Raw genomic sequence first — 17,459 nt, forward strand, 5'->3', positions numbered from 1 at the left:
CAGTTCAAGTCTCTCCTTAAGTAAAATCTTTGCCAACCCACTTCCTCTCCAGGTAGAATTTTCTACTGTTCCATGGTTTTCCAACTAGATCCCCTTGAGAGTTTATTGTTGTACCTTACTACTTACATGTTTACATTTTTAACTCCTTGAGGACAGAGATCATTCCTTAGTTCCTTGTGATCCTACCCTCAGCTTAGAGTATGTAACATAGGTTATTGACAGATATTGAATGAATGAGTGGAAATGAAAATTCTTCACTAAGGTTGTTCCTCTTTCTTGCCCATATGTATCCTCACACCAACAGTCTATTTAAAACTTGGAGAAGTGATTGCCCTTTTGTCCAGTCTCACCTGCCCACCAGCTTATGAAGATTCATATAAATGCCAACCTCCTTGGTTTGCACACAGCCTCCTGCTGGGGGAATTCAGTGTCCTTTTTATGTGCATTCTGTATATTCTAGCAGAATGTATGTATATTCTGTATATTCTAGCAGAGTGCACAGACCACATTTTCTCTTTCTTTCCTATCTCCTCTGCAGCTGAGATTAGAATAATGATGTCCAGCCAGTTTTTTGAACATAAGAGATGTTCATTCCTTGAACCCCACATTTCACTCAGTTCTCTATTAGTAACAACTAAAATTTTTCTTCAGCACAGACATTTATAGATAAACCAGTCTCATCATAAGCAATTAACGGCACACTTTCAGCTCCTCAAAATGTTAATGAAATTTAGTCCTGATTTTTAGCTCTCATTCGTAAGTATATTTGAGTAAATACACTGTCCAATCCGAATTTTTTTCAGTATCATTTTAAAATATGCCCTATTCGCTGGTCAGACTAGAAGAAATTAAACAAGATGTTTTATTTTAGTGGGGTCAGAAACCCCTCTGTTACATTAAAAATGGTGAATCAACCCTTATTTTTTGAAACTTAATTGGTACAATTTGAAGAGAAGTTTCTCTTGTAAGAAAAGTTTCTTTGTCTGAATCCATTGCTTTCACAAATGCATGAAGTCCTTTACCCTTTACTTCTTTCCTCCGGTGGGTTGTACATTGTCATTCACACAGCCATGTCCATCCCTCTGTCCTTCTTCCTGACATTCCTTGATAGACTCATGAATAGCCCTTTGTCAGTTCATTTATCTTTGAAAAGATCCCTGATCCTGCAGATGAGCTCAGCAGGCAGGATTGAACACTATGCAGAGGCTAATTCAAAACAAATAAATGTCAATAATGATAGTAACTATTATTACTCTTTATGAAGCACTAAGTGCCAGTAATAATTACATAATTAATGCATTCAATCCTCAAAATAGTCCTGTAAATTAAGCATCAGATGAGAAAAAGAAGGATTGGAGAGATTAAATAAATTGCTTGAGGTCCCACTGCCGGTAGCTGGCCCAGTTAAAATTTTAACTCTTCTCTGCATTTTTTTTAACTTGTGAGTCATTTACATAGCTGTACATTTAGGAGTACCTCCATGTGTATATGAGTGCTTCACTCACCCTCCACCAAAACCCCAGTGCCATTGTCCTGCCCCTTCCTTCCTATCACCCCTCCTCGCTCTCCTCATTCCCTCATATAACTGTATTTTTCCAAAGAGTCTAAGAATTCTTTTTTCTTTGCTTTGTCAGTTTTCTATTTTACTGGCGCAGGTAAGTAAACCTGAATTCATACAGCTGCATCCTGAACAAGAAGGGTTAACAGAGGTCCTAGTGAGCATGGACCGCTATTTTTGTTGTCACTTAGTTGTAAGAAAATTGGAATGGCTGAGAGGCTGAAACTCTATACATAATGGATTGAACAGAGGTTTGACTGACTCCTGTGGATGTTCTTTGCCTTCTAGGAAGATTTCCAACCTGCAGCAGCCTCGGAGACCAATTGGGAGTCAGTCACAAGCTCTATCTCAGTAAGTAATTTAGTTTTCTGATGCCAGCAAAAAAATAAAAATCTGATGTTATAGCTGAGGTCAGCCTCAGAACAATCTCAGCTGCATTAAGGATCTGTGGGTTGACCCAAAGCTAAGTCTCATGCATGATCTATGCTTCCATTTTATTACGGTCATAGTGGGCTGCACCACGTGCTCTTTTTCCTTCTTTCAGAAAGGTTTCCAGGAAATGTCAGGACTCATTGTAGGAACACAAGATAGACAATGACTTAAGTATTTATCAGTTTCAAAGCAGAACATTCCAACAAAAGGTCTGTTCAGACATATTAAACATAGCAAGCTGGTCCATGGTCCCAGCTCAAATGAGGAATTTGGAAATGATTTTGACTATATCAAGGGAAAGCTGTTAACCTTTGCATTTGAAGGTTCTCTTTAGACCTAAAAAAAAACCTCAATGTTTACATTAAGATAACAAGTGCAAACCAGACGTGTTCTATTTGACTTGGAAATAAAGCATAACTCACCCTCGAACCGTACAATGGTCATGCCCTCATTTCTTTCCTCCAAATTTAGACATTTCTCAGTATTCTATCTACTTATCTATTTTGTACAGAAAGAGCAGACCTTGTTTTCATCAGTCCTGTAGGCAGCACTTACATAGCAATAAAATACAAGATACCAAAAGCATTTTTTCATTAAAAAGTCAAAAGCATGGAGAAAGCTTGTCCATAGTCCTACAGTGGGTCAGTATGGCTGAGTAACAGTTGCGTTTTGTTTTGTTTTGTTTTGTTTTGTTTTGTTTTGTTTTGTCCCAAAAAGTGGTATGATCTCCTTTGTTCTATGGGGAATTTTTTTTTTTTAAATTCCCTCCTGTGGCAGGATTTCCTTGGCTATGGATTTCGTGAGATTGAATTAAGTTGGTGTGGCTGCCTGAACTGAAACATCACCTGATCAAGAGATTAATGGGGTCTGTAAGGGTGAAATTTAAAGTGTCTTGTTTGTTTTGAATGGTCCATCATAATGCATGATCTGGACCTAGATAAGGGGAGACCATCCTTGTCAGGCAGGAGCAGTGATTCTGCAGGGCTGGGAGGCTAGATAGGAGGCCTGGGCATGTGGCAGCCAGGGACCAACAACAGCTTTTGCAAGTAGGATCTCAGGTACCACACTGTCAGAGACCCTAAGCTTTCCTTCATCTTGTATGTGATCCATGGTGACTTAGGCAGTCTAATCCTTCCTGCTCCCAGGGCAAAAAGTCACCTGCTCCAAGAACCCTCAACTAATTCAGGATATCGCAGGTTCTCTGAAGAACAGGGAGTGCCCCATCCATTTGGAGTTTTCATAGAAGCTCAGCTCTGTCTATAGCCACTGAAAATGCCTCTGTGCAGAGTGCCGAGTCCAGGCTATGCTCAGTCAACCTTAGGTTGACCAAGGAGATGCAGCTTCCTCCTCAGCATTCTGTGCTTTAAGAAATTTCTGGTATAAGGACAAGGGTCCTGGGACAGCCCATGACCTTCTGCAAAAGCCCCACTTTGTCTTCATTGAAAAAGGTTTACAATCTCAGTGCATTTTTTTCTTTTACAAATTGTTATCAGTTTTTTAAAGATTTATTTATTTTTATACAAGAACCAGGTTACAGGCCAGATGTGTGGGAGGGTGAGAGGATTCACCAGAGATAGAATGGGGAACAGAACAGGCAGACTGATGAAATACACTGCTGAGGGAAGCAGAGGGTGAGACAGGAGAGGTCTGCTTCACCATGTGGAATTCTCTCTGGCCAGCCGGGATGGAACCCATGCTGCAGAGGCTGTAGACAGCTTCACAGTGCGGCGCTCAACCGCCTGCACCACCAGGGAGGCCCCAAATTGTTATCATTTTAAAGTAAGTTGGCTTGAGAATTGATTTTTATAAACACATAACAAAAGCTGGAAGAGACCAAATCACAGAACAGTTGAAGGAGGAATACCCAAGTTAGTTCTTTCCATCAAAAGTAGATCTAAAATGATTATGAATGAGACATGTTCTTGTGGGTTTATTAGGTCACCTCATCACTCATAAATATTTCTTACTTTTCCTTGGTGCTTTTGCCAATGGCCCTGAGTCAAAATTCAAAAAGACCTGTGAAGCCCATACATAAGGAGCATTTTAAATTTTACCTATGGTTTGAATTTACTGTTCAAACTAATGTTAGAAAAATGAGCTTCAAGTTGAAGAACTGGAAACACAGGACCCAATAGGCACTGCTAAGAGCAAACCAGGGAGTTCTAGGGCACTGTAAGTACCTCTGGCTTGTGTGGAAAAAAGAGGGAGATGTTTTAATCTTTTTTTAATTATCTTTTTATTATATTTTATTGTCCTTTTTTATTTATTTATACAATAGCTGGGGTACAAGCCAGAGGCTTGGGAGAGTGAGAGGATTCACCAGGGACAGAGCAGGGAGCAGAACAGGCAGATGGACCAAAAGCACTGCTGAGGGAAGCAGCGAGCAAGACAGGAGAGGTCTGCCGCGCCATGTGGGAATCTCCCTGGCCAGCCAGGAATCGAACCCACACTGCACAGGCTGCAGAAATTTCACAGCACTGCGTTCAACCCATGTGCCACTGGGGAAGCCCAGAGTTGTTTTAATCGTAAAGCTTTCATTCACTGCCATGTTTCTGACTTCAGCCAGCTTGTTTTGATTTTTGGGATCTTAGATACATGTCACTATGACACAAGCTGATTATAAACCTGGTGAATATGAGCCAAGCAGATTGTAGATTTTTCAGACAGTACTAGTTGAATGAGAATTTGAAATTTTGGTAGTTGAATCATAGGTGTTATCGACCTGCAGTGCTTGATACCAAGAGGGGTGTGAAAGCAGAAATGATGCATTTCAACCAGGGTTCAGATTATACCAGACACATGTACACACACATAACACACATATACATAGGGCCTCCCCGGTGGCACAGCGGTTGAGCGCTGGGCTGCAAAGCTGCCCACAGCCTCTGCAGTGCCAGTTTGATCCCTGGCCGCCAGCGAGGGTCCCACATGGCGTGCAGACCTCTCCTGCCGTGCCCGCTGCTCCCCTCAGCATTGTACTTCGTCAGTTTGCCTGTTCTGCTCCCCGCTCTGGCTCTGGTGAATTCTCTCACCCTCCCTTGCTTCTGACTGTACCCAGTGCTTGTATAAATAAATAAATAAATAAATAAATAAATAAATCTTTAAAAAAACACATATACATAAAGACACACATCCATACAAAGACACGGTATATGCATACACATATCTACAGAGATGTGCACGTGTGTACATGTATGCACATATGTGCAGATGTGTGCATAATCACATGCACATGGGCACACACAGATATACACCGAATACTACATATACATATATTAATATAGTCATGTGCACACACACACGCACACACTTATATTAAAAAGCTGCCCTGCCACCTTCTTCAGTCTATCTCAGGTCTCCCACCTGCCCTCAGGCCCATTCTTCCCCATCCCCTTTCCCTACAAACCACATTTGAAAACTACTACTGAATGACAGTGCTGGCAGATTAATGCTTAGATGCCCCTTTGGTTTACTAAATAGGGGCCATTCCTCTGAGCAGGTGATCATCAGATCACTTATGGGCCTTTGGCCCTCAATTGGGCAAAAAGAGAAAACAGTACCTGAAAAGTGAGAATGTAAAGGTGGGTTTTACCATCTGTGACTCTGTAACACATGCTAGTTTTCAGTAAGACACTTCAGTTAAGTTAGAGGAATGTAAGTTTTCATTAATTTCCATTTTCCATAGTGATAGAGCTATTTGCCCTAGGCGGGGATCTTATTTGTTTGTCAGTTTCTTTGAAGACATTTAGAAATCATTTGAGACTGAGCGCTATTTCCTTGTTAATGGGTCATGAATTTTTACAGAGATGTTTGACTCATGGTTCATTTGCCTCTCGATTGTACAAGGGTTAGTGAAGTAAGTGCTTGGAAACTTATGGGGGAATGCATTCCATGTGTAATCCCTGCCAGACTTTCGATGACAGTCCCCATTTAAAGAGTATTCATGGGAATGTGTTAATGGCAGCTGGGATTACTTGCAAACTACAGCACTTAAAAAATATGTGCTTCCCATGTGAATCTTCCACTCTTAAGGAGTCAAGAGAGTCAGTTTCATGGCTAATTATGCTTGTTGACAGTAAATAAGCTGGCTCAAATGCCAAGTTCTTTCAAGATGTCTCCAGAGTAGATTCAGATCCTGCTCACAGAGCACCTGCAATGCCAGGTGACCTGTAAGGAGGGGACATGGAGATTAAAATGGGAGAATGGAATGGATCATATGAAATTTGCAAGGAAGGCATTCAGAATTTAAATTCCCACTGCTATCTATTGATATGGAAATGGATGATTTGGGACTTTGAGACCAGAAATTGGATGACTTAATTTTAATATTTCTTTCTAGGCAATATATTTTTCATGATTGCAATCCAGATGAACTGGAAGATATATGATCTGCCTGGTATTCGATTTGCCAAAAAAGTAAATGACTCTCACTTACCAATGAATTGCTTTTGCTTAGGTATATGGCAAGACTGTGGAGAGTACGTTAGCATGCTATTTGTGCAAATGCTGTCTTAAAATAAGAAGCCTGCCTATGTTCCTTGCATAGAGTTGTAGTTGTATGACTACTGTATTGCATAGCAATGGACTTTTTCTAAGTACATTGAGCTGTATGTCCCTCTTAGGGAGTATCCTATCACTATCCATCAGTAACGGATCCCACGCTCACTGCGGAGGCCCTGGACAAAGCAATTGCAGAATTTGACACTGTGGAAGATCTGCTCAAACACTTCAATCCAGAATCATGGCAAGAAGACCTTGAGAATCTGTATTTGGATACCCCTCATTATCGAGGCAGATCATACCATGACAGGAAGTCAAAAGGTAAGAACTGGAGACTTGGAGGTTCTTCATAAATAGATGGGGGTATTAGGAGTAATAACTGGTAAGGATCAGCCTTGCATTTACCACATTTAAATTAGATGATGATTCATTATCACAAATAATTCTCATTGCCCCTTCAAGTAAAGTTGTGTTTTTCCTAAACTCTGTGAAACCCACAAAACAAAAGAAAGGTTTAATTCAGTCATAGATCTACCTGTCATAGTCTGGATCTAGGAAAAAAAAAAAACCTTATAAAATCATGTGGATTAGCATCTGGCTTCTCAGCAAGGAGGAGGGCATTATTAACCTCACTGTAAACAATGGAGCTATCAAATCCAGGGGAGATAAATAATTTTCTAAAGGTGGTATGTCCAGTTAGCAATGGAGAGAAATGAGACTCATCTTGAGGATCCAGTGGCAGTACTTTGCATAGTCTACTGAGCTTCTCTGCTCAGAGTGAATGTAGGGGAAGCCCTAGACCCAGTCCATATAGGCAGGAGAGGTTCCTGGTAAAGCAGTGGTCAAACCTTTGTCGGAAGATTTCAACTCCACTTATTTGTATCCATGCGATAATTTTTTTGAAGATTTATTTATTTATGTGTACAAGAGCTGGGGTCCAGGCCAGAGGTACAGGGGGTAAGAGGATTACAGATCCTGCTCACAGAGCACCTGTAATGCCAGGTGACCTGTAAGGAGGGGACATGGAGACTAAAATGGGAACAGAACAGGCAGATCTACTGAAATGCACTGCTGAGGGGAGCAGTAGGTGAGACAGGAGAGGTCTGCTGCACCATGTGGGTTACCTCCCTGGCCAGGGATCAAACTCCTGCTGTAGTGGCTGCAGATACCTTTATAGTGCTGAGACTTAACCCCTTGCATGACCAAGGAGGCCCAAAACTGAAACTTTTTAAAGAAGTAAATATCCTAGTTACTCACCTGGGTGATAGGAACTTAGGGCAGGAATGCTGATTTAAATGTTTCATTCTAATAGAGAAAAAAGACTTGTAATTACCTCGTGCAGAATATGGCTGTAATTTCCAGTCTGTGATCACCTTGCTTTGCTTGATAAGATTTGTTATCATTAAGAATTTCTCTAGAAATCTTCTAAAGCTGGCTTGCATGATGGATGTGAAGGTATTTAAGTAGCATACAGCCAATTTTCTACATTTGTAATGTAGAATGTAATGTAGAAAAATGTAAAGTGGTACTTCTAAGAACCTGAGTCTGTGCCTCTTTAGTAGACAGCAATTGAGAGCACAGTCTACTAGAACCTTTGGACTGAAATGACAAATTGGCTCACTTCTGCCTGAGTCTGCTGGCGTAGGTTATAAATCTTACATACTTAGAATGAACAGCTGGAGAAGGACAAGAGGGCCACTGTGGCCCTGACGTCATGGCTATCAGCCTTATGCAGATCACCGTAACTTTTGAGCTGAATCAGCCCAGGGCCTATATTGAATTCCACTGAAAGAAAAAATCACTTTTCTGTAAGATGTTACTGTCTTTGAAGCCCTACAAGGTCAGCTTGCAGCAAAGTAAAATATTCATTCATTTCCAAAATGTTTTGAAATCCCCAGAGGAAATATTAAAAATGGTATTGGACCAAAAATGATAAAACTGACTCTGTCCTCAAGTATCTTCACCACTGTAGCTATTCAAAGGACAGCCCTTCTTGGGACATGTATTTTTGGGAAATATTAACATTAAAAAATCACCTAAATCCATTGCTGTTTGTTCAAGGTATTATACTAGGTTGGCGGCAGGGATTCTGGGTTCAAACCCTAACATGGCCACTTACATGCTGTGTGATTTTTCCCACAAGGCACTTATTTTTCCTATGCCTCAGTTTCCTCCTTGTCAATTTGTGTGATCACCTTCTGGGAATTGTAAGTGGTATCAACAAAACTCCTGCCACACAAAGTTGTTTAAGAAATGCCTTTAATCATTTAGGATTCCTAGCATTTCTCTGAGGTTGTTTGGGGGCCAAGAAAAGTGAGTTGACATTCCCAGTCTCATTTCAGAGTGAAAGCATCTCCAGACTTTTTAGACTTACAAATGTAAGTAAGAGATACTGTGGGGGGACCTCCCCTGGTGGTGCAAGTGGTTGAGTGCCGCACTGTGAAGCTGTCTGCAGCCTCTGCAGTGCCGGTTCGATCCCGGCGGGCTGAAAAAATGAATCCTCTCACCCCCCGTGCTTCTGGCCTGTACCCCAGTTCTTGTATAAATAAATGGATAAATCTTAAAAAAAAAAAGAGAGAGATACTGTGGGGAAAGGATTCTTTTTTTTTTAAAGATTTATTTGTACCTTCCTGGTGGTGCAGGCAGTTGAGCGCCTCACTGTGAAGCTGTTCACAGCCTTTGCAGCACGGGTTCGATCCCAGCCAGTGAGAATCCCACATGGCGAAGCAGATCTCTCCTGTCTCACCTGCTGCTCCCCTCAACAGTATATTTCTTCAGTCTGCCTCTTCTGTTCCCCACTCTGTGTCTGATGAATCCTCTTACCCTCCCGTGCATCTGACCTATACCCCAGTTCTTGTATAAAAATAAATAAAACCTTGAAAAATAAATAAATAAAGATTTATTTATTTATGCATACAGAGCTGGAGTACAGGCCAGAGATGCAGGGGCGGAGGGGGGGAGGGGTGTGTGAGAGGATTCACCAGAGATAGAGTGGGGAACAGAACAGGTAGACTGATGAAATACACTGCTGAGGGGAGCAGCAGGTGAGTCAGGAGAGGTCTGCTGCACCATGTGGGTTGTTCCCTGTCTGTCTGGGGATCGAACTCATGCTGTGGAGGCTGCAGATTGCTTCATAGAGCGCTACTTAACCCATTGCACCACCAGGGAGGCCCAAAAGGACTTTTTTTTTTTTTTCCCATCTGGTTTAGTTTTATTATTATTTTTTTTATAAATTTTATTGTTATATTCCCCATACAATTGCAGCCCCCCATTCTGACCCCAATCCCTCCCCTCCCGCCCCCGCCCCCCTAAAAGTGTCTCTGGTTCATAGTTTTTTGTTGATTTTGATTTTCACTTTCTTATAGTTATTCATTTTCCTGGTCCCTTATTTAAGTTTTCTAGATTCCTGCTATGAGTGAGACCATCCGGTATTTTTCTTTTTCTTTTTGGCTTATTTCGCTGAGCATGATCCCTTCCAGCGCCATCCATGTTGCAGCAAATTGCATGTGTTTATCTTTTTTGAATGCTGAGTAATATTCCATGGTATATATGTACCACATCTTCTTGATCCAGTCATCTATTTTTGGGCATTTGGGTTGTTTCCAAAGCTTAGCTATTGTAAACAGTGCTGCTATAAACATAGGGGTGCAGGTGTTCTTTGGAATTGATGTTTCTGTGTCCCCAAAAGGACTTTTTTAAAAAAGATTTATTTATTTATACAAGCACTGGGTATAGTCAGAAGTGCGGGAGGGTGAGAGATTTCACCAGAGTCAGAGCTGGGAACAGAAAAGGCAGACTGACGAAATACACTGCTGAGGGGAGCAGTGGGCGCAGCAGAAGACTGTCACGCCATGTGGGACCCTCACCGGCAGCCGAGCATCAAACCGGTGCTGCAGAGGCTGCAGGCAGCTTCCCAGCGCAGCGCTCAACTGCTGCGCCACTAGGTGAGGCCCGCTGAAAGGATTCTTTTTAAAGGATGACTTTTTCCAGTTTTGGTTTTACTAATCTAGGTCTTGCCTGTAAAGAACAAAAGAATGGTTTTTAAATAGTGATTGTGTATGGTGTTAAAGGATTGATTGTATAGTTGATGGTATTTCTAACTTTGGTTTCTTTCCTGTTTGTATTTCGTATCCATGTCCTACTCTGTAAACATGTATATGCATGTTTCTTTAATTGTTTAGATTTTCTTGGATGTATAGCTTAAACAACAAATTTTTTTTAAAACTGTTAACAGTAAATTGCAGTTCCCACAAAGAAGAAAGTTGTGGGGCTTAAATTTTGTATTTTCTTTCTTATAGAAGCATTTAAAAAGTATTTTTATATTTTTTAACAAATATTGTGTTAAAATGTTTTAACAAATATTGTGTACAACACATAAAACCTCAATGTTTGAACAGAACAATACCCAACGTATTTTCTGCTGGCTGTAAATTAAGCAAACATGCCATAATAAAAAATAATGTGAAGCTGGAAAAAACAAGGAAGAGCTACTTAGAATTCTAAAATCTGCATGTACCAGTTCCTTGTCCTCTCCATGTGATGTCCACAACTCCAGGCACAGTTTGAAGAACTGGGGATATCTCTGCATTTATGTGTCCCACTACTAGGCTGTTGTTGGATCCTTGTGTTTCTCTAAGGGGACTTGAGATCCTTGGACTGGAGGATCTCACCTCTAGCTCAATATTTATCAACTATGAAGCTTTAAGAAGATCCCACACAGGGCCTCCCTGGTGGCTCAGGGGTTAAAGTCTCAGCGCTATCAAGCTATCACCAGCCACTGTGGCATGAGTTCGATCCCCAGCCAGGTAGCTAACCCCACATGGCAGCAGACCTTTTCTGTGTCTCCCGCTGCTCCCTTCAGCAGTGTATTTCATTTGATCCACCTGTTCTGCTCCCCACTCTGTCTCTGGTGAATCCTCTCACTTTTGCCCCAACCCCCGCACCTCCGGCCTATACCCCAGTTCTTGTATGCATAAATAAATAAAAATAAATCTTAAAAAAAAAAAGAAGACGATCCCACACTTACACTCAGCAGCTTTGACTCCATATCTGTGAGGGTGGAACGGGAACTGATGTTTTATAATGGTGCCTAGGAGACTGAGATACATCCTCAGAGGCAACCAGAGCTGAGAGCTGTTTTAGATGTTGTCAATCTCATATCTCCAGCTCCTGGCACAGTCTCTGACACATGCTACAGGCTCCATTAAAGTTTGTGAAGTTGAAGGTATTTATAATCCAGTGCTTGCATATTTCTAAAGTTTACAGAAACCCCTAAACTCAGGAGCATTGTTTTATTAAGAACGACTTTGGTTACTGAAATAACCTTGGAGGAGCATTCAAGGCAGCATTTCACTGATTTCTGACAAGGTAAACATCTTTCTCCCCTGTTGGCTTAGGTTCCATTTCTTAATCTCTTGTTTCAAAGGGCTCAAGGCAGGTCTGCAATGTTTCATTTAACACTGGCAAACCACCACTATCTGCTCTTGTGTAAATGTGCTGATTTCATTGTTTATCCTTCCACTGATGTCGAACCACCTGCATGCAGCACAAAAGCCTAGGAAGTCAGCTTCAATATTTCAGCTGTTATTTTCAGCTTTTAGACCTTAAAAATACAAATTCATGGTTTATTTTCTGATGTATAAGAAAGGGAGCAGTGATTAAAGCGTGAAAACAGAAAAGTAGTTATAGATAAGGGAGGTCCATTAGGAATCAAATAAAATGTGAACTTTCTAGACTCTCATAAAAAGTTTCCTGCTACCAGTATAATAATCTCTTACTGATATAATAAAGCATCTTACTGATGCTGTGAAGAATTTCCCGTCACTGATGAATATCTATTGAGCATTCATTTTTCTGATTTGCCCAGACTGATCAAAAGGAACAATTTTCATAACAAAAAATAAGATTCTAAGGTGATGCTTGAATGTGAATATACAAAACAGAGTTTTCTAAAGTCTAAAATAAAATACAGAATTAAGAACTTTTGTAGTGAAAAAGGAATTTTTTTAAAGTCTTTTTTTTTTTTTAAGATTTATTTATTTATACAAGAACCGGGGTATAGACCAGATGTGCAGGAGGGCAAGAGAATTCACCAGAGACAGAGCGTGGAATAGAACAGGCAGACTGATGAAATACACTGCTGAGGGAAGCAGCGGGCGCGGCAGGAGAGGTCTGCCTCACCATGTGGGACCCTCGCCAACCAAGATCTAACCGACGCTGCAGAGGCTGCGGGAAGCTTCACAACACAGTGCTCAACTGCCTGCGCCACCAGGGGAGGCCCTGAAAAAGGAATTTTACTTCATATCTTAAACTTTAATCTTATGTTTTGTTTCTATTTGTTTGAAGGGAGATGAGGTAAAAGTGAATTCTTAGTTTTCCCTACAAAGAGAGTGAAAACAGGAAGCAATACCACACTAACAATTTGGAGAGAAGAGGAAAAGAAAAAGAGACAGATAACATTGCCAAATATTGAAACCCAGAATTTCAGCACCTAAGTTCTACTTTTAAAAATTTGTGAGTAAGAGATAAGCTCAAACTTGTCTGTCAAAGCCTCTGGATTGGAGATAATATAACAAGTTAATAGATCCAACTTTCAGTTTCCTAGGGGGTAATAGAGAAAAAGGAAACATGGATAATTGAAATCTGTAGATAACTGTTGTTCATAACCCAATTTTTGCCAATAATTTCAAGCTCACCCTTTTGACCTCAGAGCAGCCCAAAAGTTTTCTTTCTTTTTTTTAAAGATGTTTCAAATTGAAGTTGCATTACTTCTGAGAACATACTCATGTTAGCAAAATTTTACATAATTGGGTAAAAAAAATTAAGTGGATGTGCTAAAAACTATATAATTATCTCTAAATCACTGCATGACCCAGATAGTTCAGCTGAAACTACCCTGTGACTTTTTTATAGCACATACCTTTGAACTTTGGAGGAATATATATTTATTTAAAATTATGGCATGAAATTCAACATCTCTAAATGAAGAAATGATTGGCCTTAAGTGCTGCTAGAGTAAGCATTAAATGAGAGACTAGGTGTTACTTTATGGAGATTAACAGTGAGACATGTTCTTTTACTTATTTGAAAAAAACTTGAATTTCCAGAATGATAGTGTGTGTGCCTTAGAAAAATCCAACACATAATAGCAGGTGGAAACCTGTTTTCATAGTGTGTGTCATAATTAAAAATAAATATAATTGTTGGTATATTTTATATTAATAGTTTTGAACTACAAATACATCAAATAAAAGACAATATTCCCAAAGAGTTGTCATTTTTAATGACATGCCAAGATCAACATGTACTCCTCTTTTAAAAAAACAGTATTTTAATTCAATGTAATTAATAATTACATTAGTTATCATTATTAATACATTATTATTATTATGAATTGTATTAATAGATTATTAATGAGTGATAGTACATGAATCACAAGTGACAGGGTTTGAAATATTTTATTTTTAAGGTTAAGTGGTTAGATTTTGAAACTCTAACCAACCCATTTCTGAGAATCTAATAACAATTCTGTGATTTCTTAGGTAAAAGACACTTGGCTTTTTAACTTGCAAACTATTTATAGATAAATAACTGGCATAAGAAACTAGGAATTTAATTAAATAAATGTTTCCTATCTGAATGTTTGATTTGGTTCTAGATTCTCTCAGGTCACCTTTTCTTTAAAAGTAGCCATTTATTGCTGTTTGTTATGCCCCCACATACAAACCAGGAAGATCCAAGCTTTGTTCTTTCAAAAATGATTTGGAATGGTAGGAGATAATTTCAAAGGGTAGAAAGGCTTGAACATACTTTACTAACAAGCCGAAGTCACCCACTACAACTTGAATACTTGCAACTTTTTCTGCCTATTTGATATTTGGGTAAAAATTTACAAAATGTCCTTGGCTGACAATAGTGGTGAATCACATGAGTCAGTCTTGAGGGATCAGCCTCTGTAAATTAAACAGAGTACTGGGAACACTTATTTTTCTAATTTCTAGTGTTGACTGAGGGTTAGCTTCATCCAGTTTCCTAACCATGTAGTATGCACCAAGTAAAGCTCTTTCATCAGTATTAAAATTGTTTACCATAAATATGATAGGATGAGAACAAAGGAAGGAGAATATTATAGTGGGAAGGGCATGAACTTTGGAGTCAAGTTAACTTGACTCGATCCTAAGAATAGTGACTTTGAAGAAGTTCCTTTGAGGCCCCTGGGCATCTATTTCTCCATGAATAAAATGACTCTAGTTATAACCAGTTTGCACAGCTGTATTAGGTGAATAATAGCAGAGTATTTAATACCTAGTGGGACTTCCATATACACTAGTATTATAACTTGAATATAAAATGCTGTCCAGAACCAAGATATTTCTGTGGACTCTACTCTCATCTCTAAAAGGCCTTAAGATAATCTTCAGTAATCAGCAGAGCCTCATACAGAGATCCCAAATATTGTCAGATTTAAGTATCTGTAGAATCAGTACACTCATTGAAAGTTTATAAAATAATCTCCAAGTAGTAAACTCATCTATGATACTGTTTACCCAAAAACTCTGTGGCACAGTTTTGCCTGCTTAGATGTTTCCTTTGCAAAGCTTTTTAAAAAGACTTTATACACTGTTTATGATCCATATCATGTGTAAGTATCTACATTCCACATTCACTCAGTTTGCTAGCAAAGCATTCATAGAAACCATGTCGTATCTCGCGTTGACTGTGTCTACGGGGGCACATACTTAGAGTGTTTGAAGCAAAACTCAGCACAGGGGAAAAGACCCTTCTGCTTATTTTCTCTACTACTGCCTGTGTAACCTCTGCTTTTCTCCTGGATGAGGTTGTTGTGAATTTCCTACCCCATTATCCTCCTCAAAGTTATTCCTCCCATGTAGGTGTATGATTCAAATGCAAATTGACTGGTAAAATCCCCTTGGCTGTGGAAAGCATTAGTTAACTGTAGTGTCTGGGTAAATGAACGTATGTTTTCCACAGCAATTACTCTTGTTCAAAAGGAATGAATTTGATTCATGTTTCGTGTGCCCCTGTTTTCCGTGAAGCCCTTGAAACCCTGACAGCATCATTTTGCTCTGTGCCCCCCATAGACACAAAGAGATAGCATGCCCTGTCTAGAACAAACACTCAAGAAACTGCTGGTTCTGGGAGAGATGACAGCCCCTAAAGCATCTTTTGGTGCAAAGGGCTGTGCTGACCCTTGTAAAATTAAATTGAACACATGGCATCATTTCTGGTGACATGAATATACAGGTGGAATGACCTTCCTTGCCTTGGTGACCACCAGCTGTAGAATTCAGCCACTTCTATTAGGTGTTTCTAGTCTGTACCTGCCCTCATTGACTGTTTTACTCGTTTTAGCAATAACATCGGACAGGTTTATTGAGAGCTGGCATTTGGACCTGTATTCCAAACACTCTTCACTCATTCAATCATAGAGAATTTCTTGGCCACAGAATACTGTTATTCCCATTTTACATAGTTAAACAAGTTCTGAAAGGGTCAGTAACAGCACAAAATGAAGGGCTACGATCTGGCTCAAGGTTTCCTGCAAAGCCCAGGCTGGGGTGGGGTTCAGTGGTACTTCAAGCTTGGAAAACATGGTCTACTTGATGACAAAAAGAGATCATTGAAAGACCTCCTGGGTCTCTGTGGTGGTACAAGGGGTTAAGTCTCTGCACTATGAAGTGATCTGCAGCCACTGCAGCGTGAGTTCGATCCCCAGCCAGGGAGCTAACCCACATGGCACTGCAGACCTCTCCTGTCTGGCCCACTGTTCCCCTCAGCAGTGTATTTTAGTCAATCCACCTTTTCTCTTCCCCACTTTGTCTTTGGTGAATCATCTCAGCCCCCACACCTCTGGCCTGTACCCCAGTTCTTGTATGCATAAATAAATAAATCTTTAAAAGAAGAAAGATCTCCTGATTCTGAATCATCCCCTAACTTTTTTACATCATAGGTGTGCTTGACACACCTCCACCAGGTTGTGAATTTCTAAAGTGCAGGGAATTGGTGTCATCTGCTTTCATGCTTAAGTCAGTGTCTTGAGGATACATCAGATCATTTCTCCAGCATATATTTGTCAAGTGTCTCCTATATGTCTAGTGACTTTAGGAGAGTCACCTCTCTCTGCATCTCAATTTCCTCATCTTTCAGAGAGGAATAGTAATCTTAAAGATGGGGAATTGCTATGAAAATCCAATAAGACTTGAGTCTATAAATGCAAGTTGTAAAGGTTTCTATTCTTTAAACTTAAACCAACAAATGGAGTCATGAAATTCATGATTTCAAGTTTAAAATGCTCTGATATTCCCTCAATGAAAGTTATAGTAAATAACTTCATTTCACATTTATGTGCACTTCCAAATTGGAACTGAAATGTGAAAACAGTTTTTGCAATTATGTGCTGATTGATAGAAGAGAGAATCAGAAAAATCACAATGAGGTTGTAGTGTCCATAAAAATGAGCAGACTCTGCCTGGGGAATTTATGAACCAAGGCTGAGAGACTAGTTGCTTGATATAAAAATACTATAATTATTCATATATTCCCCTTACTTCTCACCCCCTGCCTAAAACATTATAAATCTAGTGTTAAACGATCAAAGTCAAAGTTTAGCACTTTGCATAATAGATTGTGGCACTGTTCTCCATTTGGCAGAGTACATGTTTCTGATTATTTTGAGATGTGTATGGGAGAATCTTGGCCCCTGTAGGATGCTGCTTCTACATTCCCTGGATCTTAGTGTCAGTAGTCTCTATATTCTCACAGTGCATCCTTTATAGAGCCGGTTCTAGAGCCATAGTTTCTGAATTCTAGCCTAATCCCTTGACCATGCACCAGATTAGCTTTAAGAGCCAAACAAGTCAGCACAGGAGGTGATACTCTGCACATTCTCAGATGGATCATTGGAAAGGTTTCTCTATTTTACAAAAAGAAAAATTAAATTGAAACATCT

The 17,459-nt window shown here is 39.8% G+C and overlaps 1 protein-coding gene across 2 annotated transcripts in view; it reads left to right on the top strand.

The window, feature by feature from the left end:
• Positions 1-17,459, top strand: part of PDGFD (platelet derived growth factor D) — a gene marked incomplete at its 3' end in the record, with an annotated part of 247,675 nt that overhangs the window by 212,986 nt on the left and 17,230 nt on the right. For both annotated transcript variants that reach the window (XM_084251626.1, XM_084251627.1), the window contains exons 4-5: positions 1,847-1,909; positions 6,613-6,811. In XM_084251626.1, coding sequence (XP_084107752.1) covers positions 1,847-1,909; positions 6,613-6,811 — 262 coding nt within the window. The remainder of the gene's footprint in view (positions 1-1,846; positions 1,910-6,612; positions 6,812-17,459) is intronic.

This window comes from Talpa europaea, assembly GCF_964194135.1.
Source record: "Talpa europaea genome assembly, chromosome: 12".
Taxonomy (NCBI): domain Eukaryota; kingdom Metazoa; phylum Chordata; class Mammalia; order Eulipotyphla; family Talpidae; genus Talpa; species Talpa europaea.